At 42.6% G+C, this 26,858-nt stretch overlaps 1 protein-coding gene across 2 annotated transcripts in view; it reads left to right on the forward strand.

Annotated features, from left to right (window-relative positions):
• Nucleotides 1-26,858, forward strand: part of NUP155 (nucleoporin 155) — a 304,350-nt gene that overhangs the window by 110,718 nt on the left and 166,774 nt on the right. The window contains exons 17-20 of one of the 2 annotated variants that reach the window (XM_029578544.1): nt 7,097-7,159; nt 8,892-8,927; nt 19,352-19,502; nt 20,651-20,717. In XM_029578544.1, the coding sequence (XP_029434404.1) occupies nt 7,097-7,159; nt 8,892-8,927; nt 19,352-19,502; nt 20,651-20,717 (317 nt within the window). The remainder of the gene's footprint in view (nt 1-7,096; nt 7,160-8,891; nt 8,928-19,351; nt 19,503-20,650; nt 20,718-26,858) is intronic. The other variant, XM_029578554.1, reaches the window with a different exon arrangement.

Here is a 26,858-nt window from a genome sequence, read left to right on the forward strand (position 1 = left end):
CTCCCCCAGTTGAGAATTCCTGAGCTGATTTCCGTGGCCCCTCAGAGGTGTGCCTTGGTCGGGTAGCTGGGTTTCCTGGTGTGGACTTAGCTGCTAGTTTAGCTGAAAGACTGTGGGTGCAGGAGGCTGAGCATAGCGATGACGGCAGATGCAGTCTCCCCCCCCCCCCCCCCCCCCCGTAGCCGAAGACCGTCTTTGTACTCAGCTGGTGAGCCCTGAGCTCAGGTAAGGTTTAAAAAAAAAAAAAGAGGTGTTACCTTTGACTCAGAGACAGTTAGAGGGGTTTCAGGATTTCCTCCGGTCTCCATGCTTGGCATGGAGTACCGACGTTCATTCCCGTTGATGTTGGGGAACTGGGCAGCCTGGCGGGTTGAGTGCACCCCGGTGGGCTAGGCCCCACACAGGCTTTTTTTCTTGCACGCCATGTGGTAGGCTTCGGCAGTGTTTTCTCACACAGTCCTGTGCATTCTCTGCTGCCCTTTACAGGACATCTGTGTATGTAGCGCATTGGCTCTGCATATGCATTGTTGCTCGGTTTTTGGGCCCGCTTTTTACGCGCACAAATTTTACACTGTTCATGCTTAGCTTGGCGCACAAGTTGTGTGTGCGCCTTGCCGCACTTTCTTCTAGGCACTTATTTTCTGTGCGCATTCCCCTTTTGAGCGTGAGCCGTTCAGACAATGGCGCTGGTAAGGAAGAAGCCATTTGGTTTGCTTGCCATATTAGGGCTTCTCAGCCTGACCTGGCTTCTACCCTGTGTCAGAGCTGCTTAGACTCTCAGGGAGAGTTGACTTCCTTGGATTTTGCTAAGCCTGGCTCCTCCCATTCTGATGATGGGTTGGATATGACTTTGATTGGAGGGATGCCAATCCTTGGTTCTCCCTTGACTGCCACCTCCGCAGGCGAAGGCAGTTCTGTGGGACAAGCTCCAGTTTCTTCAGGGCTTGATCTGGACCCAGCTGCTTATTCCTGGGTGGAATTTATTTCAAGACTTAAAGTCCTCGACTTGCCCCATTCCTGTCCAGACGGACCCTCAGCCTGTGGCTCCTCCCTCTTCCAGTCCTATGCTTAGGCGCCAGAGCTTGCCTCGGCTCCCTGCGGGTGTTCCCAACAGGAATCCAGATGGCACTGATAATGAGGTTGATCCTGATTCCCTGGAAGATGGGGAAATTCCTACAGGACTGGAACCATGTTGAACCATGTTGCAGTTCTTTCACAGAGATGAACTGCCGGCCTGACTTCCTAGACCTTGAAACACTCCTTTTTGATGACTTGTGGGGACACCCATTCCGGAATAAATATGTCAGACTTTGGAGTTGGAAGGTCTTCTCACAAAAAAAAAAGGCTATTTTACAGAAATGGATATCACCAGAAGCACCCACAGTGTTACAATTGAAGAATGGAACAAGAAGGAAAGCAGAAAGTCACTCAGCAGTGCATGGGTTCGGAAGAATGTATCCTTGAAGGATACTAGTGAAACAGGAGAGTTACGGCATCCCAAGAGAGAGGTTCCAAAAATAGCAAATGTCATCCATGTGCCTATATGTAAAAAAATCACCTGAACTAAAGATTTCCAAATTATCCCTATCAACTGAAAAGCAGGTTGCTAATACAAATAAAAAACAAAGTTTGAAATATCTGTATGCCAATGCCAGAAGTCTAAAAAGTAAAATGGGAGAGTTAGACTGTATAGCAGAAAATGATGAGATTGACATAATTGGCATCACAGAGACCTGGTGGAAGGAGGATAACCAATGGGACACTGCTATATCAGGGTACAAATTATATCACAATGATAGGGAGGCTGAACTTGGTTTTGGGGTGTGGCATTTTATGTCCGGGAGGATATAGAGTCCAACAGGATAAAGATCATACAAGAGACTAAATGCTCAGTAGAATCTATATGGGTAGAAATCACATGCGAGTTGAGTAAGAATATAATAGGAGTCAGACAGATGATGAAATGCTAAGAGAAATCAGGGAAGCTAAGGAATTTGGCAGTGCATTAATAATGGGAGATCTCATTTACCCCAGTATTGACTGGGTAAATGTAACATCAGGACATACTAGAGACATAAAGTTCCTGGATATAATAAACGACTGCTTCATGGAGCAATTGGTTCAGGAACCTACGAGAAGAGGGAACTATTTTAGATTTAATTCTTAGTGAAACACATGATTTGGTGAGAGAGGTAATGGTGGTGGGGCCACTTGGCACTAATGATCATAACATGAAACTTTGATAAAATGAGGAAAATAGTTGGGAAAAAAACTGAAAGGTGCAACTGGAAAGGTTGTGTTCAACAGGCATGGACATTGTTTAAAATTACAATCCTAGATATATATTCAGTCCAGATGTATTCCACACATTAAGAAAAGTGGAAGGAAGGCAAACAATTACCGGCATGGTTAAAAGGTGAGGTGAAAGAGGCTATTTTAGCCAAAAAAAATCCTTCAAAAATTGGAAAAAGGATCAATCTGAAGAAAATTAAGAAAAAGCATAAGCTTTTTCAAGTTAAGTGTAAAGCATTGATAAGTTAGGTGAAGAGAAAACTTCAAATGAAGTTGGCCGTTGAGGCAAAAACTCATAATAGAAACTTTTTTAACTATATCCGAAGCAAGAAACCTGTGAGGGAGCCGGTTGAACTGTTAGATGACCTTAAGGGGTTAAAGGGACTCTTAGGGAAGATAAGGCCATTGCAAAAAGACTAAATTAATTCTTTGCTTCTGTTTTTACTAATGAGAATGTTGGGGAAATATCAGTTCCGGAGATGGTTTTCAAGGGTGATGAGTCAGATGAACTGAACCAAATCACTGTGAACCTGGAAGATGTAGTAGGCTAGATTGACAAACTAAAGATTAACAAATCACCTGGACCAGATGATTTGCATCCTAGGGTTCTGAAGGAACTCAAAAATGAAATTTCAGATCTATTAATTAAAATTTGTAACCTATCAAAATCATCCATTGTACCTGAAGACTGGAGGGTGGCCAATGTAACACAATATTTAAAAAGGGCTCCAGGGGTGATCCAGGAAACTATAGACCAGTGAGCCTGACTTCAGTACCAGGAAAAATAGTGGAAACTATTCTAAAGATCAAAATCACAGAGCAAGATATGGTTTAATGGAACACAGTCAACATGGATTTACCAGAGGGAAGTTTTGCCTCACAAATCTGCTTCATTTGTTTTGAAGGGATTAATAAACATGTGGATAAAGGTGAACTGATAGATGTTGTGTATTTGGATTTTCAGAAGGCATTTGACAAAGTCCCTCATGAGTGACTTCTAAGAAAACTAAAAAGTCATGAGATAGGAGGCAATGTCCTTTCGTGGATTACAAACTGGTTAAAAGATAGGAAACCGAGAATAGGATTAAAAGGTCAGTTTTCACAGTGGAGTACCTCAGGGATCTGTACTTGGTCTAGTGCTTTTCAATATATTTATAAATGATCTGGAAAGGAATACGACAAGTGAGGTTATCAAATTTTCAGATGATACAAAATTATTCAGAGTAGTTAAATCACAAGCGGATTGTGATATGTTGCAGGAAGGACCTTGTGAGACTGGAAGATTGGGCATCCAAATGGCAGATGAAATTTAATGTGGACAAGTGCAAGGTGTTGCATATAGGGAAAAATAACCCTTGCTGTAGTTACTCGATGTTAGATTCCATATTAGGAGCTACCACCCAGGATAAAGATCTAAGCATCATAGTGGATAATACTTTGAAATCGTCTGCTCAGTGTGCTGCAGCAGTCAAAAAAGCAAACAGAATGTTACGAATTATTCAGAAGGGAATGGTTAACAAAAAGGAAAATGTCATAAAGGCTCTGTATCGCTCCATGGTGAGACCGCACCTTGAATACTGTGTACAGTTCTGGTTGCTGCATCTCAAAAGGTATAGTTGCGATGGAGAAGGTACAGAAAAGGGCGACCAAAGTGATAGAGGGGATGCAACAGCTCCCCTATGAGGAAAAACTAAAGAGGTTAGGGCTGTTCAGCTTGAAGAGACAACTGAGGGGGGGACATGATAGAGGTCTTTAAAATCTTGAAAGGTCTTGAACAAGTAGATGTGAAACAGTTATTTACACTTTCAGATAATAGAAGGACTAGGGGGCACTCCAAGAAATTAGCAAGTAGCACATTTAAAACTAATCGGAGAAAATTCTTTTTCACTCAACGCACAATTAAGCTCTGGAATTTGTTGGCAGAGGATATGGTTATTGCAGTTAGCTGGGTTTAAAAAAGATTTGGAGAAGTTCTTGGAAGAGAAGTCCATTAACTGCTATTAATCAAGTTGACTTAGGGAATGGCCTCTGCTATTACTGGCATCATTTATTTATTTATTTATAATATTTTGAATACCGTTTTTAAACTATATGTAATCAAAATGGTTTACAATATAACATACATAAAATCACAAAGTTAAATTAAATTTAATACAAGGTAAAAGACTTTGAGAAACTTAAAAAATAAAGACAATATGTTCTTAAATAAAATGAACAAGAAATTAAAAGCTCTAGGTAGAGGGAAGGAATGAGGACAGTGGAGCTTGACACAATTCGAAAAAGCAATATAGGAGAGGCGAGATTAATTGGCCTTATGGATGTTAAAAGCGCACTTAAAGAGAGAGGTTTTTAAGCTCTTTTTAAATTCGGTCCTGCTCTTTAGGGGTCTAATATAAACTGGGATGCAATTCCAAAGTTGCGGTCCAGCTACTAAAAACGCACAGCGTCTCGTTATATCTAGTTGGGCAATTTTGATAGTAGGAACTTGTAGAAAGTTATTTTGTGATGAGCGTAAGTTTCTGGAAGGTCTATAAATGCGTAATTGAGAGCTGAACCAGGTTGAGGTGTCAACATTTAATAAATTGTGAATAATTTGATCCTGAGTTCGATGGGTAACCAGTGTAGAGAGTAAAGTACAGGAGAAATATGGTTTCTACGCAACTTGCCGGTAAGGAAGCGGGCTGCTGAGTTTTGAATTAGTAGCGTTTGGGTACTTGCCAGGTTCTTGTGGCCTGGTTTGGCCTCTGTTGGAAACAGGATGCTGGGCTTGATGGACCCTTGGTCTAACGCAGCATGGCAATTTCTTATGTTCTTAATGCTACTCATTCTTTATGTATAATGGAAAAGTATATAGAGAAAATTGAAATGCCTAAAAGGCAAAAGAACTTTATGAAAATCTGGGAAACGTATATGCAAACACTCCCTCATAAACCTCAGAGCCTTATATTAAATGATATCAGCTTATTGGGGGTATCTAGTTATATATATTTAGAATGTCATCTAGTGGAAATGGTCACCTCACACCACTATGGTATAGGATTCAGGGATGGGAGGGTGGAGGAGTTGGGAAGCTGATGGGGGTGGCTGTTTTGTTGTATATTTATTGCATCAACCTAGTAGTTTACAGAAACAACTCAATACCTGGTGCATTCACTATTGCTGATGTACCTTTGTTGATTGAGATTTAATAATCATTTAAAAAAAAAAAAAAGAGATTTGAACATAAATAATTCATAAAACTCAGGCAGACACTACAACTCAGATGGAAATAACCCACCGTAAGATTAACGTCCTGTTCCTGCTATACATGTTGGCTGGAATTAATAGCCTCGTGACCATCCTCTACCACCATACCTTACAGGAAGAAACCTATTACTCCATCATTCTTACACAGCTAGCAACTAGAAAACCATGCTATTTATCAGTATAATTCATCAACTACTGAGGTAAATAAGTCTTTAAAAACTTCTAAATTGCTCTACAGAAGAAACTAATTTGATCACATCAGGCAGAGTATTCCAAAGCTGAGGATTTGATGTGTAAAACAATTATTTCCTGGAGTGTAAACAGATGGACTCAGAACCAGTGGGTTATGCTCCCCTGCCAGCAGATGGAGACGGAGCAAGCTGACATCACAGTATATATACCGCAATGACCCCAGCCCGTCAGTATTCACCATCTCCAGCAGATGGTGGATGTGCATCTCCCTATGGGGATTCATGTAAATTTGGAAGGAGAATTTTAAATTGAGGAAACAAAAACCACGCTCTCTTGTGATGATACCTAAAAGGTCCCTCCCCCAGTTGAGATTTCCTGAGGTACCTCAGATGTGTGCCTTGGTCCGGTAGAAGGTTCTTGGCGTGGACTTAGGTGCTTATGCAGCTGAAAGACAGCAGATGCAGGAGGCCGAGCACGGTGATGGCAGTTGCCATCTCCCCCTGCAGCCGGAGACTGTCTCTGTATTCAGCCAGTAAGCGCTAAGTTCGGGTAAATTTTGGAGTAGCTTTGCTATATCCCACTGGTCCTGAGGCCATCTGTCTACACGCTAGGAAATGGAGAAATTACTTACCTGATAATTTTGTTTTCCTTAGTGTAGACAGATGGACTCAGCTTTCCGCCCTTGGCTGCCGATTGATGGTGTCAGTAGTCATCCTGTGGGGTTACAGATCCCCAGGGATTACTAGTAATTGTTCATCCAGTCCCTAGATTGGGGTACCTCTGTTCTTACTTGAGTTGTTCAGTGTTTATTGATGGTTGAGTACAGTTCTGGCTGGCTGTTTTTAATCAAATTTTTTACTAGTCTGTCCATAGTTACTTTTGAAGAGAATACTGGCGGGCTGAGGTCACTGCAGGAGTATATATACTGTGACATCAGCTTGCTCCATCTCCATTTGTTGGCAGCGGACTCTAACCCACTGGTCCTGAATCCATCTGTCTATAATAAGGAAAATGAAATTATCAGGTAAGCAATTTCTCCATTTTCTAAATTCAGCCAATCTCACCAGCTTGACTGATAGAACATCAAACAAGTTGCAATCGAATGAACACAAGGGGCAACATGGCTGTTAAAACTGAGTTCAAACAATGTAGGGCAGCCCATGTACTGCTTTGAATGTAATAGTTAAGATTTTAAATTTCATCCACCACAGTTTGACAAAACATATAATATGATTACAAAGTGAAACACCAGCTGTCACCTGAGGAACCACGTTTTGTATGAACTCTAAAGCTCTTTTGACTGCATAAGGACAGCCTAGGTAAAGAAAATTACAATAGTACTGTTTAACTTTCATTTTATTCCTAGGTTCTCCAATACCTATTGGCAGTCCAATACCTAATCCAAGCTTTTTGGGCACACCAATACAAGGTAATTTCTTTTTTAATGTTTGCTATTATTGTTTTTTATTAAATCACAAAAAAATCTAGTTAGAATCATTATTTACTTATATTTTTGAGAGGAAAACTGATTTTCTTTTAAGTATAAAAAATGCTTTTCTTTTTCTCCTGTCTTGTTGGTGGCAGACTTTCCTAGTATTAGATGGCTTCTTGTATGTGCCAGTCAAGATGCAATGTCTTTGTTGCCTGTTGTATTTCACCCTGAGTCTGAATTGACTGATGCTAAGTTTCTTAATACGCAAATATGTTTTAGAATACAAGAGGACACAGTTTGCTATGGATAACCATATGAAATTATGGCTGCATATCTGTGGAAGCTAATTGCACACAAATGTGTTTGTTTATAAGCATTTGATATTCTGCCCAAGGTAAAAACCGTAACAAGTTACTGAGTACATAAGTAATGAATGCATATAGATATGAGTTATATTGCAAGCAAATAGAAATTAAGTAGGATACATTAGGTATAGTAAGGCATTAGGTGCATTGGATATACTTTGCATGTATTTAGTTATGAAATAAGTTAAACACCAGATGAATAGATGTAGCCTGGAAGTGGGTGAACCTTGTCTGATTCACTGTCGGAGATTTCCAGTGGTTAGGTACTAGAAAATGAATCTTTTCTGTGAAGTTTAAGGGAAGGCTTGACTAAACACCCAAGCTATGACTTTTTTTTTCTGGCAGTGAAGTGTTAAAGGTATCATGTTCCTTTATTTTAGGGGAAGAGCAACTGAATGTGGAAAGTTTCATGCATGTTAGTCTAGCTGAAGTCAGCTTAAAGTTCCCTCACTGGGGTGTAGGAGAGCAGAAGTTGGAAATGATATTCAGTTGCCATTGATTCACATATTTTAAATCAAAGCAAATTGCTTTGAATGTTGTCATGCTGGCAGCTAGTATAGGTGACACTAAATATGTGTAACACGATCATTGGATTTGGCCTATACCAAAAGTCTAGCTGTCGTGCTCTGCAAAGGTTGGAGGCATTTGAAGTTGTTATTCAATGCCATGGAATAGATTTACAATAGTTAATGCCAATGATTAGAGAAAGTATGACAGTAACTAGATTGTGTTTCTCGAAGTAATTACGCAGTTTGAGTCTAATGTAAGTGCATAAAGATCTTTACTACTACTGAGATGTGGACTTCTATTGTGAGATGCTGGATGAGTGTTAACCCCAGAGTACATACAGTGTCTTTATATTGTAAGGGTTTTCCTAACAAAGAGGGCAAAGTACATAGAGAATGCCCTTGTTGGCTTAAACAGAGGAATTTGGACTTGGAGGGGTTTAGCTTGAGTTTGTGTTTGTCATAAGGCCGTTGCTGAGTCAGGCGTTGAGATTCACGATGGCTGAAGTTTGGTCAGTCCCTGTTTTGATGCAAAACTGGATGTCCTTAGCAAATGGGTGAGATTCTATGTGCAAACCTTGGATGAGATCGCAGATTGGATGGCTGTAGATGTTGAAAAGGATTGAGGAAAGTACCAAACCCTGTTTTGTAGTTCCATAAGATAGACTGTGGTCAGAAATAATGTATTTATTCATTTAATACATTTGCATACTGCATAATCAGTAGAACAACAATGAAAGCAGTTTACAAGTAAACACTCAATCTTCAAAAATAAAACATGAAAATTAAACAAAACTAAAACAAGTAAAAACAAAATGAAAACAAAACAGTAACCACTCCTTGCTTTTGCAACCTTAGGGAACAAGTATGCCTTCACCTGCTTGAGGAATTCAGGTAATTTAACTCTGCCCTAACTGAAAATTATAAACTGTTCCATATCTGTGACAACATAATTTGAGAGAGCTTAATTCACAAAACATTTTAACTGAATCAACTGAGCTGAAGACACTGTCTATAAGTAGTCCTGAAAAGATCTCAAATCTTGACCAGGTCTATACTAGTCTAGTTTAACTAAAAAATACTTTGGAACATTACTTCTTGTGGAATGGAAGGAGATGGCCAATAACTTAAATTTAGCCCTCTCAACAATCAGAAGCCATTGGAAGAGAGAAAAGCAAAGGGGAAGCCCTTTCCTATCTGCTTTTTACAAAAATCAATCTAGCAGCAATATTTTGCAATTGTGAAGCTTATGAGTAAGCCAGCCTGGTAGACCCCACCAGCAGTACGTTACAGTAATCAAGGACTGCTATAACCAAAGCAGATACCACTGATCTTAGTTGGGGGTTTTAAAAAGGGTAAAGCTGACATGCAACTCTAGGTTGTTCATAAACCCGTTGAACACGTAAGCGCCCATCAAAATACTAGAGTCCAAAGTGACTTTTGGGCATTGAACCATTCAAAAACAGAGCCCTCTGTACCAATGTGTCTCAAGCATTGTAGCTGGATTAGGTGGCCAACAGTGGCATATGAATCAGTAAGATCTAGTAGGATCCAGGGGAGCATTGCCACCTTGGTCAGCATGTAGGTAGATGCTAGTGGGAAAGGTTGTCAAGATATATTTCGTTCCGTGCTCTTTTCTGAAGCCAAATGAAGATTGGAGGATGCTGGCCTCGTTTAAGAAGTATAGGAGTTAAAAGTAGACCACTTTCCCTACTAGCTTGGATAGGAATGGATGGATGGAGACTGGGTGATAGTGATTGGCTATTCTGGGGTTGGTACCTGGTTTCTGCTTTTGGAGTGAGAAAGATAGGTAATCTTGGGTTAATATATCATTGATTATCATGGTAGCCAGGAGTCTGGGTCTTATCTAAAGTTGCAGATGAGTTTAAGAGGTATAGGGTCTAAAGGGCCTCTAGAGGATTTTCTCCACTTCTGGGGATGATCATCCTGAACTCAGTGGGATGCAGTCAGGAAGAAGTTGAATAGGTCTGGCTGGGGTTGATAGAGGAGTGTCTGAGGTACTTTTTAATGCATAGGCCTGTGGGAAGTGAGGAGGAGGAATGGTGACAGGAAAGGATAGCTTGAATTTTTGAATAAAATAATTTGGTCATGTCCTCTGCTGAAGGGCCCTCTATGATGATACTAGGTGCCATGGACATAAGAACATAAGAAAATGCCATACTGGGTCAGACCAAGGGTCCATCAAGCCCAGCATCCTGTTTCCAACAGTGGCCAATCCAGGCCATAAGAACCTGGCAAGTACCCAAAAACTAAGTCTATTCCATGTAACCATTGCTAATGGCAGTGGCTATTCTCTAAGTGAACTTAATAGCAGGTAATGGACTTCTCTTCCAAGAACTTATCCAATCCTTTTTTAAACTCAGATCTGGAGAGTTTTTTCACTATTTGGAATAGCTTCCTGAGTGATTCTTTGCTAGTTCAAGTTGTTTGGAGAGAGCCCTTTTTTTTTGGGGGGGGGTAAGGGAGGGGCCAATTGAATAACTGTTTTTTGTGTGTTCCTTGCATATGCATAATGTAATATCTAGTTTTTAATTGTTCTGTTTGCATCATTGAACCAAGGAGACTTCCTGGGAGGTCTAGTTGAATTGGGTTTTACAGGGGCTAGGTTGATGACTCTAGTGAATACTTCATTGTTGGACAATGTGATCCACTGGTTCTGAAATGGTTGATATTTTTGGTGGATTAAGCAGCTTGCTGATGCTGACACTAGTGAAAAAGGACATATTCATGGTAGGAGGTTTGGAGTCAAGAGCATGAAAGGATTTGTTTGTAGTGGGTAGTGTTGTGGATAAATAAATAGATGCTTAGAGCCCAACAGCTGTGGAGAAAAAATGATTTTTTATTAAATACTACAAATAATATAATAAGGCGTACTTTAATTAGAATAGAAAGACCCTTGTTGTTTGGGTCTTGGGGTCTCCATCTAGGTCAGCTATGCAGAACATGATGCAGTAAAATATATATTATTGCTTAGCTCAGCCAGTTAGTTGTTTACTATATATATCACTAAAGTCTTAATATCTGATGGTGAAATGTGTTGAAATCAAAGAATAAGGTTATTTTAGATCTGCAGCTGGACCCTTAGTCACAGTGAAAATTGCAGTGCTTGCTGTTTGCTATAATGAAAAACATCACAAGGTATTGTGTTAGCATTGCTTCAGACACCCAGCATGAGGTGCCTTAAAGCATAAATGGCAGCCAAGACATAAGATGGAGGAAAAAAAGGTGTTGCTTTAGCATTAGAGCATAGGTAGACAGGGCAAGATATGATTGGGTGCACATTTAAGATTAGATCCATGACTGGACCAACTAGCTGTATGGTAGCAAATTTAAGGATATGATGATAGGAAACTGGTAATCAAATAAAAAAGCAGTGATTGGGCATTTCATCTTTTAAAGATAAATAAGAAATATATTAGAGCCTGTCTGTGATTGTAAAGATAGATCAACGTGTACTCCTGGAGGAAATCTGTGCAAAAAAAATTAAAGTTCTGCACATACAAATGTAAAATTCTGTGCACAAAAATTGACATTTCTACAAAATTCTGCATACTTATATATTGTGTTATTTTGACCAATATAATGACAGTCTTTAATTTGAAATGTAATACAGAAAAAAAGCTATTACTTAAAGATGCAGAGTTTTAAATATTTTGAGCAAAATTTCCCTAGAAATACATTGTAAGAGTATCCTTCCACCCTCTCCCCCTGTCTGGTCTCCTTTCACTTTGCCTTCTCAGGCTCCCCGCCCCCCCCCCCCCCCCCCCCAACTCTTCCACCCTCCACTATCTCACCCCTTCCCCTATAGGCTCAATCCCTTCCCTGCTATCTCTACTCCCAGAGTTTGACCCTTCTATCAGTACTGCCCTTCACACAGACACGCTCTTACACACATTCCCACACATCCCCTCCTACAGTCTCCCTCTCTCTCTCTTGCGCACACACACATTCCCCCTCACGGTCTCTCTTTCTTTCTCTCTCTCTCTTGCACACACCCCTTTACATTGCCTCTCACTTTCTCTCTCTCACACACACAGGCTCCCTCTCTCACAAGCAAATAAGCACCCTCACATACACACAATCCCTTTTTTTATGCAGACCACATCCCAATTTCTCACACACATACACACTCCTTCACAATCTCCTCACATAGAATTCCTCTATCTGGCACATGCTCTCTCACACACACCTACACACATACCTCTACACACAGCCTCGAAGTCTCTCTCACACAACCTCTACACATAGGCTCTGGAGAGAGTGAGCCTTCACGATTTTTGCAACAAGCAGTTTGGGCTGCGTTCGTTACACACCGAGACCTGCTCGATCTTTGCTGCGAGCGGGTTGGGTTCCGCTTGTGGCTGCTGGGACCTGCTCCCTCTTCACTGCAGTGTAGCACATCAGGGTTTGCTGAATCTTCGCCATGAGCGGGATGGGCTCCGCTCGTGGCCGTCGAGACCTGTACCCTCTTCGCTGCAATGCTGCACACCGGGGCCTGCTCCATCTTCGCCGCAGCAGGATGGACTCCGCTCGCAGCTTGCCAAGGATGGGGGTTCCCTTGAGGCACATCAGGACCTGCTCCAAATTCTATGCAGAAAATGGAAAATCTGTGCAGAAGGGTAATTCTGTGCAAAATCTGCACTCCACAGTAGCGCAGAATTACCCACAGGAATAAACTTGCCATTGTCTTGTAGCTTGGTCTGGTTTGTTTTCCCTTTAATAAAAACCACAGTAGAAGTGTTGTTTTCCTATCTGAATTTTTTATTGTCACATTAATTATAACACTTGCTCTATGGAGATAAAAACTAGGGCCCTTTGCCAACTACTGTTAAACTGCTTGGGTCTCTCTTGACCAGAAAATCCACAATACCTCATGCAGAGAGACAGAGTGCCATGCAAGACACACAATATTAAACTCTATCTCTCTTGATTTTACTGATAATAAGGCATTATATAGGATTTTCACTTCTACATTTTCAACTCCTAAACTAGGTTACATAATTGTCAAATATTTCTTTGATTGACTTTTTATTATAAACAATTAATCTAAATGGCTATATGTAAATTCTTTCTCGCTCTGCATGTAAATTCACTCTCACTTTGTATGCAAATGCTATCTATGGGCCTGCAACTAGCTAGCGTGCCAGCATGTGCTTGGTGTGTTTCTAAACAATGGCCCAGTAACTTTTCAGCATATACAGCATTTCTGCTAGCATCTCCCCTTCTACGGCATCTGCCTGTCTAGCAAAAGTAAAATACAAAGCTGAAGCATAAATGCTATAGAATACTTGGTATAAAGCTATTTATGATCAAAAAATCAACTTAAGAGAGCAAGAATGACGACTTCTTGTGAGACATATCAAAAAGCATGTCACTGCCTCTTCACCACTCTTTATCACCAGTCACTTTATACCCCAAACCAAATATGCCTGATACTTCACTTTCAATGCATATACAGCATAGCTCTCTGCTTCAACGACAGGGGAGAAGAATAACTGATACTTCACACATCCAGCAGAGCTCTCTGCTTCAACGGCAAGGGAGAAGAAAAAGGGTTCGCACTCACAAAGCGGGGAGTAGCTGGCTTGTTACGGCGGTTACTACCCCAAACCAAATGTGCCTGATACTTCACTTTCCATGCATATCCAGCATGGCTCTCTGCTTCAACGGCATGGGAGAAAGACTGATACATCACGCATTTCCAGCATAGCTCTCTGCTTCAACAGCAGGGGAAAAAAAAACAAAAAACTGATGCTTCACGCATATCCTGCATAGCTTCAACGACAGGGGTGAAGAAAAAAAGGATTCGCAATCACAAAGCGAGGAGTAGCTGGCTTGTTACGGCGGTTACTACCCCAAACCAAATGTGCCTGATACTTCACTTTCAATGCATATCCAGCATGGCTCTCTGCTTCAACGGCAGGGGAGAAAAAAACTGATACTTCACGCATATCCAGCATAGCTCCCTGCTTCAACGGCAGGGGAGAAGAAAAAACAACCAACAAGGGCTGTACAACATAGTCTAGGTAAAACAAATAAGCATGGGTGTAGCTTGCTTATCGCGGCGGTTACTACCCCTACTACCCCTAACTAATCAAGCTAGATATTTCACTTGGATGCAGCTCCATCACTGCTCTCTACATTAATGGTGGGGGTGGAAGGGGAATAGAACAAAGAGCTAAGAGAAACAGATAAGTATGAGAGAAAAAATGTGTGAAGCTTGCTGGGCAGACTGGATGGGCCATTCGGTCTTCTTCTGCCGTCATTTCTATGTTTCTATGTTTCTATGCTTGTTAAAGGGGATCTGGGGCCCCATATCAGTAGCATAACTCACACCGGCAGTGGTCTGATCAAGACATAGGATCCTTCATTATTGTATTACTATCTATGTAGATGTTGGGGGAGTAGAGTATCAAATCTAGAGTGGGCACCCTAATGGTTGGCACTTTGGTTAGCTGAAGAAAGCCCAGATTCTCCATGTTTCTTTGAAAGTGAATGGAATTACCTTTGGGAGCAGCCTCTGCATGGTAGTTGAAGTCTCCTTTATCAAGGAATTTGTTGGTAGAGATAGCATGGAAATACATAAACATAACGGCAGAAAAAGACCATATGGCCTCGCTAGTCTTCCTATCCACACCAACTGCTCAGCTCCACAGTCCCTAACATTTTGTCAGAGATCCTTTGTGCTTTCTTGAACTGCAACCTTTTTCAGCACCTGTTAATGTTTATTATTATTTATTATTATTTTTATCTTCCTTCACCACTTGTTAATTGTAAACCGGCATGATGCGATACTCATCGCGAATGCCGGTATAGAAAAACTTAAAATAAATAAATACTGTCTCCACCACCTACATAGGAGGCTGTTCCATGCATTTACTCCCTTTTCTATAAAGAAATATTTCCTTCGATTACTCCTGAATCTATCCCTTTTCACCTCATTCCATGATGCTTTGTGTCAGAGTTTCCATTCCTGTGTATCACTACCTTGGCAGTATTTACATCCTCTCTCTCGTATCTCCCCCACCCCACTTTCCTCCAGTGGTATACATGTTTAGATCTTTAAATCTGTCCCCATATGATTTACAATGAAGACATTGACTATTTTAGTAGGCACATAGCAAGGTCACACAGGAATTCCAAGAGTTGGAGAAAGGAATCAGGTTGATTATCCAGGAGACTGTAGATTAGGACAAATTTTAGATTCCTCATCTCCTTGAAATTTCAAGATAAGGCAGTCTGACTTGCCTGCTCACTTGGCCCCAGTATGTGTGAAGCACCTAGTAAACTTGTAGGCAGAGCTGGGCAAGAATGACAACATCACCTTCTGTTTGAGTTTCTGTGATTCATAGGACTGAAGTTTGAATTCTTCCGTTAGATTTATGATAAGGGGAGCTTTGTTATTAAACTCTGTCATTGAATAGGCCAAGTTGAAGGAGGGAGAGTGACTTGTTTGGGGCAGCCTGTGATAGTGGGCTCTAGGGTGATGGATATAAAGTATCTGGAGTTGGTTAGTTTTGGATATTGGGGCTTCCTCCTTCCTGAGACCTCTTCCAGAGGTCAGATTGTTTTGCTGAAACACATTGTGGTGGAATAGCATAAATTAATTGCTTTTCATGAAAGGTCACTAAATACTCTCATGTAGGTCAATGGATTTTCAGGTAAATAAATCTGTTCCCTGTACGTACCCAGATCAGTCCAGACTGCTGGGTTTTGCCTCCCTTCCATCAGATGGAGACAGAGAAGAATTTGTAAAGCACCTCCTCTTAACCTGGTGTGCCACCTGCCACTTCTCAGTATTTCTCTGTCTCCAGCAGATGGAGGTGGTGCAAAACTTTGGTTAAGGTGAAGGCTATGCCTAACAAAAAAACAAAACAAAACAAAAAAAAACAGAAAGAGGATAGTTTCTAACAGTGCATTAGGACAGGGGTCAGGAACCTATGGCAAGGGAGCCAGATATGGCTCTTTTGATGGCTGCATCTGGCTCGCAGACAAATCTTTAATAAAGTAAAAATCTAACAAAATCCCCCACCCTCCTGATGCCCCTCAAGACCTCCAAAATTAATTTACTACAACCCCCACCCTCCTGACCCCCCCAAGACCTGCCAAAAGTCCCTGGTGGTCCAGCGGGGGTCCAGGAGCGGTCCGGGAGCGATCTCCTGGACTTGGGCTGTCAGCTGCCAGTAGTCAAAATGGCGCCGACAGCCCTTTGCCCTCACTATGTCACTGGGGTCAACCAATGGCAGCGGTAGCCCCTGTGACATAGTAAGGGCAAAGGGCCGTCGGCTGCCAGATCCCATTGCCGCTCACAGACTATGCAAAATCCAGAGCACCTGTTTCGCGGAGTGGATCTCTAAGTCCCCCAGTGGATAGTGGTCACCACGGATGCCAGCCTGTCAGGTTGGGGAGCAGTATGCCAATCGTAGGCGTTCCAAGGAATTTGGTCACTGAAGGAGTCGCAATGGTCTATCAATCTCCTGGAGACAAGGGCTGTCCGGCTAGCGCTCCAATTGTTTCTGTCGAATGTGCACAATCGAGTGGTACGGGTGCTATCTGACAGTGCGATGACGGCGGCTTACATCAACCGCCAGGGCGGCACCAGAAGTCGCCCGGTGGCCGCAGAGGTGGCACAGCTCATGGTCTGGGCGGAGAAGCATCTCACCATGCTGGCAGCGTCACACATCGCAGACACGGACAAAGTGCAGGCGGCTTACTTGAGTCTGCAAATGATCGATCCCAGGGAGTGGGAGCTTTCAGAGGAGGTGATGGCTCTCATCGTCCGCAGGTGGGGGGTACCCAATCTGGACTTCATGGCAACTCAAAAGAACACAAAGGCCGCCCGCTTCTTCAGTCGCAGACGGGAACACAGAGCCGAAGGGGACAACACCTTGGTTCTCCCGTGGCCGCCCAGGATCCTGCTTTATGGCTTCCCTCCGTGGCCGCTGATCGGCAAGGTTTTAGGCCGCATAGAGGTTCATCCAGCGAAGGTGATACTAATGGCTCCGGAATGGCCCCAGCGTGGTTCGTGGACCTAGTCAATCTGGCAGTCAGCGGTCCTCTCCGACTGGGTCACCTTACTCACTTGTTACGTCAAGGCCCTATATTTTTCGATCAGGCGGATCGCTTTTGTCTAGCGGCCTGGCTTTTGAGCAGAGGTGATTGAGGAAGAGTTACCAGGAGGACGTTATCTCCACCCTCCTACAGGCGCGTAAAACATCTACCTCTTTGACGTATGTTAGGGTATGGAAAGTGTTCGAGTTATGGTGCAAGGAGCACGGGTACTTCCCCACCATTCATCAGTGCCACAGATTTTGGCGTTTTTGCACAATGACTTAGCCAAGGGCTTGACTTTTAATTCCCTTCAGGTCCAGGTGGCAGAGTTGGCTTGTCTCTTAGGCAAGCTTAATGGCAGTTCTCTCGCGTCCCATCCTGATGTCATCCGTTTCCTTCGGGGGGGGGGGGGGGGGGGGGCGAAGCATTTGCATCCTCCATTCCGTTCGGTTTGTCCGTCTTGGAACCTGAATCTGGTACTTAGAGTTTTGTGTGATGTGCCATTTGAGCCTCTTAAAAGAGCTACTTTAAAGGACCCTCAACCTTTAGACAGTGTTTTTTTTTGTGACTATTTGCTCGGCTCATAGGGTGTCGGAGCAGCAAGCTCTTTCTTGTCAGGAGCCATTTTTATGCTTTACGGAATCAGGAGTCTCTCTTAGAACCGTTCCATCCTTTTTGCCGAAGGTGATTTCTTCGTTCCATATTTGGAGATCACCAGTTCTTTCCGTGTTTCGGACAGTTTGTTCGTCTTGTGGTGTGGCACTGAGAAAGGAAGGCAAGCTTCCAAGGCGACACTAGCTTGATGGCTGAAAGAGGCTATCTCGTCAGCTTACATTTGTCGGGGCCGGCAGGTCCCAGACGGCTTGAAGGCGCACTCGTTACGCGCTCACGCCTCTTCTTGGGCTGAATGCCATTTGGTGTCGCCGCAGGAGATTTGTAGGGCAGCGACTTGGAAGACGCTTCACACTTTTGCGCGTCACTACCGTTTGTATGTCCAAGCTCCAGACGATGGAAATTTTGGCAAAGGTGTTCTTCAAGCAGGACTCTCCACGTCCCACCCTGTGTATGGAAGCTTTGGTACATCCCAGCAGTCTGGACGATCCAAGTATGTACAGGGAAAAGAAAATTAGTTCTTACCTGATAATTTTCATTCCTGTAGTACCACGGATCAGTCCAGACGCCCTCCCTTTGACGGGGTTTGTCATGAGTCCGCTCTGTGATTTATTTCTACTGTAGAAACCAAAAGAAGGCTACGTGTTTATCCGATTTTTATTAATCAATTCTAGAATTTTATAGTTCAGGTTTTTTTTGCTTGATCTGCAAAGTTCTACTTTTTTAGCAGCACTGCTATCCTCCAAGTTATTTCTGCTTTGATACTGATTATACTGAGGTGTGGCAGGTTAAGAGGGGCTGCTTTACAAGTTTTTCTCTGTCTCCATCTGCTGGAAGGGAGGCAAAACCCAGCAGTCTGGACTGATCCGTGGTACTACAGGAACGAAAATTATCAGGTAAGAACTAATTTTCCTATGGTGTTCATCAGACTTTCACCAGATGGCACAGTAGTACTGAAAGTAAGTTTAATATAGTAAATTGGTAACATCTGATTAGTAAAAGTATCTATATTAGGTTTTAGTCTTTGTAAAATTAAAGGGTAATTATTTTTGGATCTTTTTATTCTATTTTAAGTTTAAATATTGTCTTGGCATTTAAAAAATAAAACCTTTATTCACTAGCAAATGTTTTCTCATTTTACATTTTCTTCAATGCTTTTACCTTTTTCCCTCCCCGCCCCCCACATCAGCTGAAGTAAACAATGTAGACAAATATGCTATTTTCAGATCAACATCTTAGAGTCTGAATAGCTATTACAGGGCCTTACATGTTGTCATAAACATGTTATATTATTTATTGTAAAGACTGTAGCTGTTAAATGTAAAGCCTGTTTCTTATAATTGTTCTACTGTTTAAACTGTTATATGTAAAGCCTGTTGCTAATTTATTGTTTCCCTGTAAACCGAAGTGATGTATAACTATACGTACCTCGGTATAAAAGAATCTATAAATAAAATAAATAAATAAAAATAAAACTTTAACAGTTCCTTTCATGCATATTTTTAATTTCCCATGAAATGTACAACCCCTTGATGATAATCTCCAATTTTAAAAATGTAACTGTCTTGGTTTCATGGAAAAAGTTTTGATCTTTATAACAAATATTGTACTTTGTCTTTGTTCATGACTTCCAGGCATGCAGGCACCCACAGTATCCACTCCAGTATATCTTATGGGGACACCAGGACATCAGGCTGGTACAGCCATTAGTGGCATGATGGGCCCAGAGATGGTGTTTTCTGGAAAACACAATGGTATCTGCATTTACTTTTCTCGGATAGTAGGGTGAGTTATGCATTTATAGCATTCAGTGGTTAATTTTAACATGCCTCTGTAGCCTGGCTCACTATTCTGTTCTGTGAGAAAACAATGATTGGGAAAGTAGCATATGCATGGATGCTTTGGAGCTCTGTCTACTAGTGTGCATGTGATATCCCAGAGCTTTTTTCAGAAGGTATTTCTTTGTATTTTTAAAGCAAGAGTTCAGGCAGCAACAGTTCTCCGTATTTCTGATAGTAACACTGCAGAACCTAAAATAAACTTGACAAGAAGTCTGAAGAAAATATAGTAAATGGTTTCTGCTTCCATTTGGTCTTCACTGCTAACCAAGGCCTGTCCCATCCCTTCCATTGGGCTTATTGCCAGCAAGAGTTAAAGGTATCTGGGCTGTGACTTGGACTGTTACACTGAAAGGAATGGGAAGAGATGGTTGTTCTAGAAGGGGGTTAGACAGCTAAATAAAAACATGCACACATTTTATAGGTGGTACTTATTTTTATGGTTATATTGAAGAGCTATATATATATAACCTATATATATATATATATATATATATATATATATATATATAAGTTATATTGAAGTCAGCTTTTCAGAATATCCACAATGAATATGTATGAGATAAAATTTGCATGACTTATATTATATATTGAAGAGCTATATATATAGCTCTTCAATATAACTCTTCAATATACGAGTATATAGATATATATATATATTTATTTGTGGATTTTTTATATACCGACATTATATACTGACATGAGTATGGGAACATCACATCGGTTTACATAGAACTAAAAAAAAATAGCAAATAAGCTTTACATGGAACAATTAACAAAAATAGCAACAGATTTACCATGGAACTATGTACAGCATTATGAGCAGCAGAGGACCAATGGGTATAGTAGATATAGATATATAGATATAGATAAATATAGGAACTATATATATATATATATATATAATATGTCATACAAATTTTATCTCATACATAGTCATTGTGGATATTCTGAAAAGCTGACTGGCTGGGGGACCTCAAGGACAGGAGTGAGAACCTCTGGATTAGAGGAACAAATATCCATATATAACGCATCCATTTTAATTTGTGTGTTCATTAAGAGGTTACTCCAGTTTTGTTTTTCTTATCCTTTTAGAAATATTTGGGATGGAAGTATGGTTGTGGAAAAGATGCTCAGGAGTGGCAATCGAGAAGTCATTGCGGTAAAAAAAAAAAGCATTCTTTTGCTTCTTTTTGTTGCAGATGTTTGTCGCAAGCCTGTCCAAGTTAGAGATATTATCCTTCTTGTGCAGGGCCACTTTAACTATCATAGGGCATTAGGGATTTTTAATTTTCTCTCAGGACAAGCAGGGTGGTAGTCCTTGCACATGGGTGTCATTAGCAGATAGAGCCCGGCATAGAGGTTTGAGTTTCTAGAAACTTTGAACATACCCTGCTTGGTTTCTGTGTATAAGAACTACCTTATTTCCTAGCGTGTAGCAGATGGACTCAGGACCAACGGGTATAGTGTGCTCCTGATAGCAGTTGGAGATGGAGTCAGATTTCAATCTGACGTCACCTCTACGTATACCCGTGCCGGAAGCTGTGCTCTTCAGTACTTCTCCGTCTCCTTGTGAAATCCCCTTGCCACTCCCCCTCCAAGAGGACAGCAGTGGAAACCACACTGACCAAATTGCTCGCCTTAAAAGGCCATAACGTCGGTGCCCACGCACCAACAAAATACTGGGCACTATTCCATCTACTTTATCGTCCCCAAGAAAGAGGGAACGTACCAGCCCATCCTGGACCTCAAGTCTGTCAACCGCTACCTGAGGGTACCACACTTCCGCACGGAAACCCTACACTCTGTCATAAGGGCGGTACAGCCGTGAGAATTTCTGACCTTCCTGGATCTGCAAATCCCGGTCCATCACGATCATCAGCGCTTCCTAAGCTTCACGATCCTGGACCACCACTACCAGTTCGGGCGCTACCCTTCGGGCTAGCCACAACCCCTCGGACGTTCAGCAAAATCATGGTTGTAGTGGCGGCGACACTGAGGAAAGAAGGAATCCTCGTACATCCATATCTGGACGATTGGCTGATCAGGGCAAAATCTCCAGAGGAAAGTCATCAGGCGATCACCGGAGTCAAGAATCTACTGGAGAACCTCGGGTGGGTCGTCAACACAACCAAGAGCTGCCTTCAGCCTTCCCAATCTCTAGAATACTTGGGAGTCCGGTTCGACACCAAAGAAGACAAGGTCATTCTTCCCCCTACAAGGAGAAGAAAACTGATGAACCAATTGAGAAAACTGCTGAGAGGTTCTCGCCCCAAGGTATGGGGATTACCTCCAAGTTCTCGGCCTCATGACATCAACCCTGGAAGTGGTCCCATGGGCAAGAGCTCACATGCGACCGCTACAACGCTCCCTACTGTCACAATGGAACCCGATGTCCCAGGACTACTCCGTTTGCCTCCAGCTGCCGGAGGAGGTGCAGACCCAGCTCCAATGGTGGCTACAAGAAGACCATCTGAGCAAGGGAGTAAGGCTATCCCCGATGCCCTATGGCATCACTTCATATTTATTTCCTGCCTTATCTTCTTTCCAGCTTGTTGCAAGCTTCCAAGTTCTCTTCCCTGTTGATTGTAACTTTGACTCATTCCTACCTACTGTTTATCTTTCGTTTACTTGAATAGTTACCCCAGTTTTTATTCTTGTTAATTGTAAACCGATCCGATATGGTTATTTACTATGAAGGTCGGTATATAAAACTGTTAAATAAATAAATAAATAAACCTGGATCTTGCTCACCACGGATGCGAGCCTACGAAGGTGGGAGTCCACTGCCAGTAACTGTTGGCCCTGGGGCAATGGGACAAGGAGGAGTCGGGATGGAACATCAACCAACTAGAAGCCGTGGCAGTCAAACTAGCCTGCCTACGATTCAGTCACAGGCTCTGAGGCGAATCTGTCAGTCATGTCAGACAATGCCACAACAGTTGCCTACATCAACCGCCAGGGTGGTACCAGAAGCCAACAACTGTCCCTGGAAACTGACCCCCTAATGGTGTGGGCGGAAGCATACCTACAAGGGATCTCAGCCACCCACATTGCGGGAAAAGACGACGTCACTGCGGATTACCTCAGCAGAGAGAGTTTAGACCCAGGTGAATGGATGCTGTCGACCACAGCCTTCCAGCTGATAGTATAACGTTGGGGAACACCAGACATGGACCTTCTGGCAACCCGGTCCAACGCCCATTCCCAAGTTCTTCAGCTGCAGACGAGAACCACAATCCCAGAGGATCGACACCCTTCTCCAGACCTGGCCACAGGAAGACCTGCTTTACGCCTTTCCTCCATGGTGACTACTGGGCGGGATCAACCGCAAGATAGAACACTACAGGGGGCTAGTACTTCTAGTGGCCCCGGACTGGTCAAGAAGGCCGTGGTACGCAGACATGCGAAGACTGCTGACAGGGAGCTCTCTTCCTCTACCTCCACACAGGGATCTGCTCCAGCAAGGCCCAATCCTCCACGAAGACCCAACTTGATTCTCTCTTACGGTCTGGCCATTGAGAGGACACGCCTGAAGAAGAGCGGATACTCGAGGGCGGTGATTGACACCTTGCTTCGAGCACACAAGTTTTCCATATCGCTAACCTATATACGAATATGGAGAATATTCGAAGCCTGGTGTGAAGACCGCGACATCCTTCCGCAGACAGTCAAAATTCCCACAATTCTGGAATTTCTGCAGGACAGCTTACAGAAGGGGTTGTCTCAACTCCATCAAGGTTCAGGTGGCCGCGTTGACCTGCTTCAGAGCCAAAGTGGACAGCAACAGCCTAGCCTGTCATCTGGATGTCTCCCGCTTCCTGAGAGGGGTCAAGCAGATCTGACCACCCCTAAAGTGGCTGGTACCCTTATGGAACCTCAATCTATTACTAGACTTCCTAGCAGGAGCCTCCTTCAGACCTATCTGCGGTCTGTCCCTATGACTCCTAACCTTGAAGACTGCATTCCTAGTGGCAATATGTTCGGCCCGTCGCATCTCTGAACTTCAAGCACTATCCTCCATACAGCTACGCACGGTCCCCTCCTTCCTCCCAAAAGTAGTTTCTCACTTCCATCTAAACCAAACCATCTCTCTGCCATCTCCGGACAAGCATAAGGACTCGGAAGATTCTTGCCAACTCTGTCATCTTAACGACGGCAGACTCCTAGTCCGATACCTGGAAAGGTCTGAATCCGTACGAAAGACGGACCACCTATTCATCCTTCATAGCGGGAAGAAACAAGGAGAAGCGACTTCATGGGCAACCATAGCGCGCTGGGTCAAAGAAGTACGGCGGCCTACGTAGAAGCAGGCAAGCCTCCACCTTTACAAGTCAAGGCCCATTCCACTAGAGCCCAAGCAGTGTCTTGGGCAGAAACCAAGATGCTGTCACCCGCCGAGATCTGTCGGGCAGTGACATGGTCCTCCATTCACACCTTCTCTTGGTTCTACCGCCTTGGATGTTCAGGATCGGGAGGACACAGCATTCACAAGGGCAGTACTAAATGGGCCTCAGGCAGCCTCCCACCCGATTCGGGAGTAGCTTTTATACATCCCATTGGTCCTGAGTCCATCTGCTACACGCTAGGAAATGGAGAAAATACTTACCTGATAATTTTGTTTTCCTTAGTATAGACAGATGGACTCAGCATCCCGCCTATGGCTGCCGCCAAACACGGAACCTCGGGTGACAATCCCCGAGAGCAAGACAAACACGGGTAAGCCACGCTTCCCTCTAAGACACCCATAGTTACCCGGTGTTGGCGTTTCTCGGTTGAGGGCACTGGCGGTCTCCAGCTATAACCCACATCAACCAGTTCAAGTTAATCATGTTAATCCAGTTATTCAAGTTAATCAAAGTTAACCAAGTTAATCAAATTATTCAGACACACATATATCCACAATTGCTTTTCGAAGAGAATACTGAAGAGCAGAGCTTCCTGCAGGGGTATATGTACTAGTGCGGACGTCAGATTGAAATCTGACTCAGTCTCCAACTGCTATCAGGAGCACACCATACCCATTGGTCCTCAGTCCATCTGTCTACACTAAGGAATTATCAGGTAAGTAGTTTCTCCATTGGATCTGATCAAAGTTATCCTTGATTTATCCTTTTTTCATTTCCTTTCCACGTGATAATGCTGCCTTTTTAACGGTGAAAGCCCAGAATGGAAACACTGAGAGTTAACTTTTTAATAAGATGAAGTAATGGTATCAGAGGGAGCAACCTTATGCAGAACTTCTGTCGTCACCCTATTCCATGTATTTATTTTTTATTCCAAAAGAAGACAAGCTGAATTAGATGGATCCAATTTTAAAGCCAAATCATGAAGATTGTCTTGCATTTTCCTGTACTACTTGACATGCTTATTAAAACCATAATAGACATTTGAAGATTAAAAAAATATATATATATATTCTTTAATCAGTGTGTAGAAAGGAGGTGAAGTGTAACGACTCGTCCACTAAAACAGTTTTCACTAGCAAATAACATCTAAAATATGGCTAGTCTGAGTAGAAGATTAAACGTGTTGCTTTAAAGCCAAATCATTCATGCAAATTAAAAAATCTTGAGCCATACTATTATTGATGTCATCAATAATAGAGGTATTACGGTATTCTCTGTTTTAGGCTTTATTTCCTTTGTAAAAATTCTCAACATTTTGTGTCCACCACCACACATTGAGCATGCAATATCTCTACACATCCACATGGGTCCCCTTCAATCTTGTCTTTTCTGTGGAACCCACCAATCACGGACCTTGTCTATTTCCTGCTCAATAGAGATATTTTACTTCGCAGAAGTACAGAATTTGTTCTTCATGGGGTTCCACAGGCTTCTGTCACCCTTTTAGTCATCTTTAGGTAGGTTTGTTTTTTTTTTTTTTGTTGCTTAGGCAGCTGTGTAGTGCATATGTACTAGTGCATTAAAGAGGCAATAGTCATGGTTTTCTCCCGACATTAATTCATTAGTTTTCATTGTGTTGATTTTTCATCCAGTGCCCCAGAAGACAAAAGACAGCAGCTTCAAAAAGTACCCACTGTGCGAAAGGGGCATATCTATCACAGATTCCATGAAAAATGTGCCCTTTACCTAGGGGCAGACCATGACGTCTAGGGGTATCCCTGTGCAAGTATATACTCTCTAGGAGTGTCACTATCAGCTTAACCTCCTGGGTATCATAAGTCTGGCCCATTGGTATCGGCATTGGAAGCATCGACATGGAGGGACCCAGAAACTGCGCTGACCATTGGCGATACATAGGTTTCAGGAGGGCATGGAATATCAGACAGGACCAGGGAGACTAGCCGCCATCTAGCTTCTTCCACCTAAAGAGCATGAAGGATTTTTGACCTCTTTAGTACCAGCATCATGGAGTGACAATATCAGGCAAAGGTTGAAATGCATTGGCATCAGTCTCCATCGATACACTATGCTGGGAGAGGTGACATGCTTGAGGCAAATATGTTTGACATCTTCCAGTTTGTGGGAACTTGCAACCCCCCCCCCCCCCCCCCCCCCCAAAACATATTGTGATAGTGCCCATTCATGAGAGCCTGTCCATGAGATCCTTCAGGAGGCACAAATGAAAATGTGGGAGTGACTTTTCTCTGTGTCTCCATTTAATAAGAAGGCAATGCACTATATCGAGTCCAGAAGACTCCTATATTCAAAAAGCAGATACCATACCAATTGGAAATGGTCAAATCCATTTTCAAGGACAAGTGGTGTATTACCCGTGGGGCAGGGATTTTCATATTCTGGACTTGCTAGGGTGAAAGATTTTTCAGGGGGGCTATGCTTTAATGCCTGCATAGCATCCTACCAGCTTTTCATGAGCCAGTATGTTAGACATACTAAACAGTATGAAGAAAAAAGCAGAGCAACTCTCTTAAAAGCAGCATGATGCCTTTGAGTCCCTGGTGAACAAGAGTATGGCGTGCATAAAATGCATGGCACAGTCAACCTTTAATGTTTTCAAAATGGTATCAAGAAGTCTCTTCAGTGAGTATTGGTTTCCACTTGCCTGGCTGCCAGCCTCAAACCTCTGACTGGACCCACTCAAACAGGACATTAAGGAACTCAATAAAAACCAGGATTACAGTGGGCTCTGGTAGAATTAGACCTGTGATGAGGAGACACACACAGTATCAAGTGCAACAAGTACAAAAAGCCTTCTCTATATTAAACACTGAAAAAGTTCTTGAGAAAAACATTGAAGTGTTACCTGAAAAGAGTAAAAAAAAAACCCAATGCATGCAGACATTCCAGATCCATAACAAAAGGAAAAAGCTCATTGT

This window comes from Rhinatrema bivittatum, chromosome 1 (genome assembly GCF_901001135.1).
Source record: "Rhinatrema bivittatum chromosome 1, aRhiBiv1.1, whole genome shotgun sequence".
Lineage (NCBI taxonomy): Eukaryota > Metazoa > Chordata > Amphibia > Gymnophiona > Rhinatrematidae > Rhinatrema > Rhinatrema bivittatum.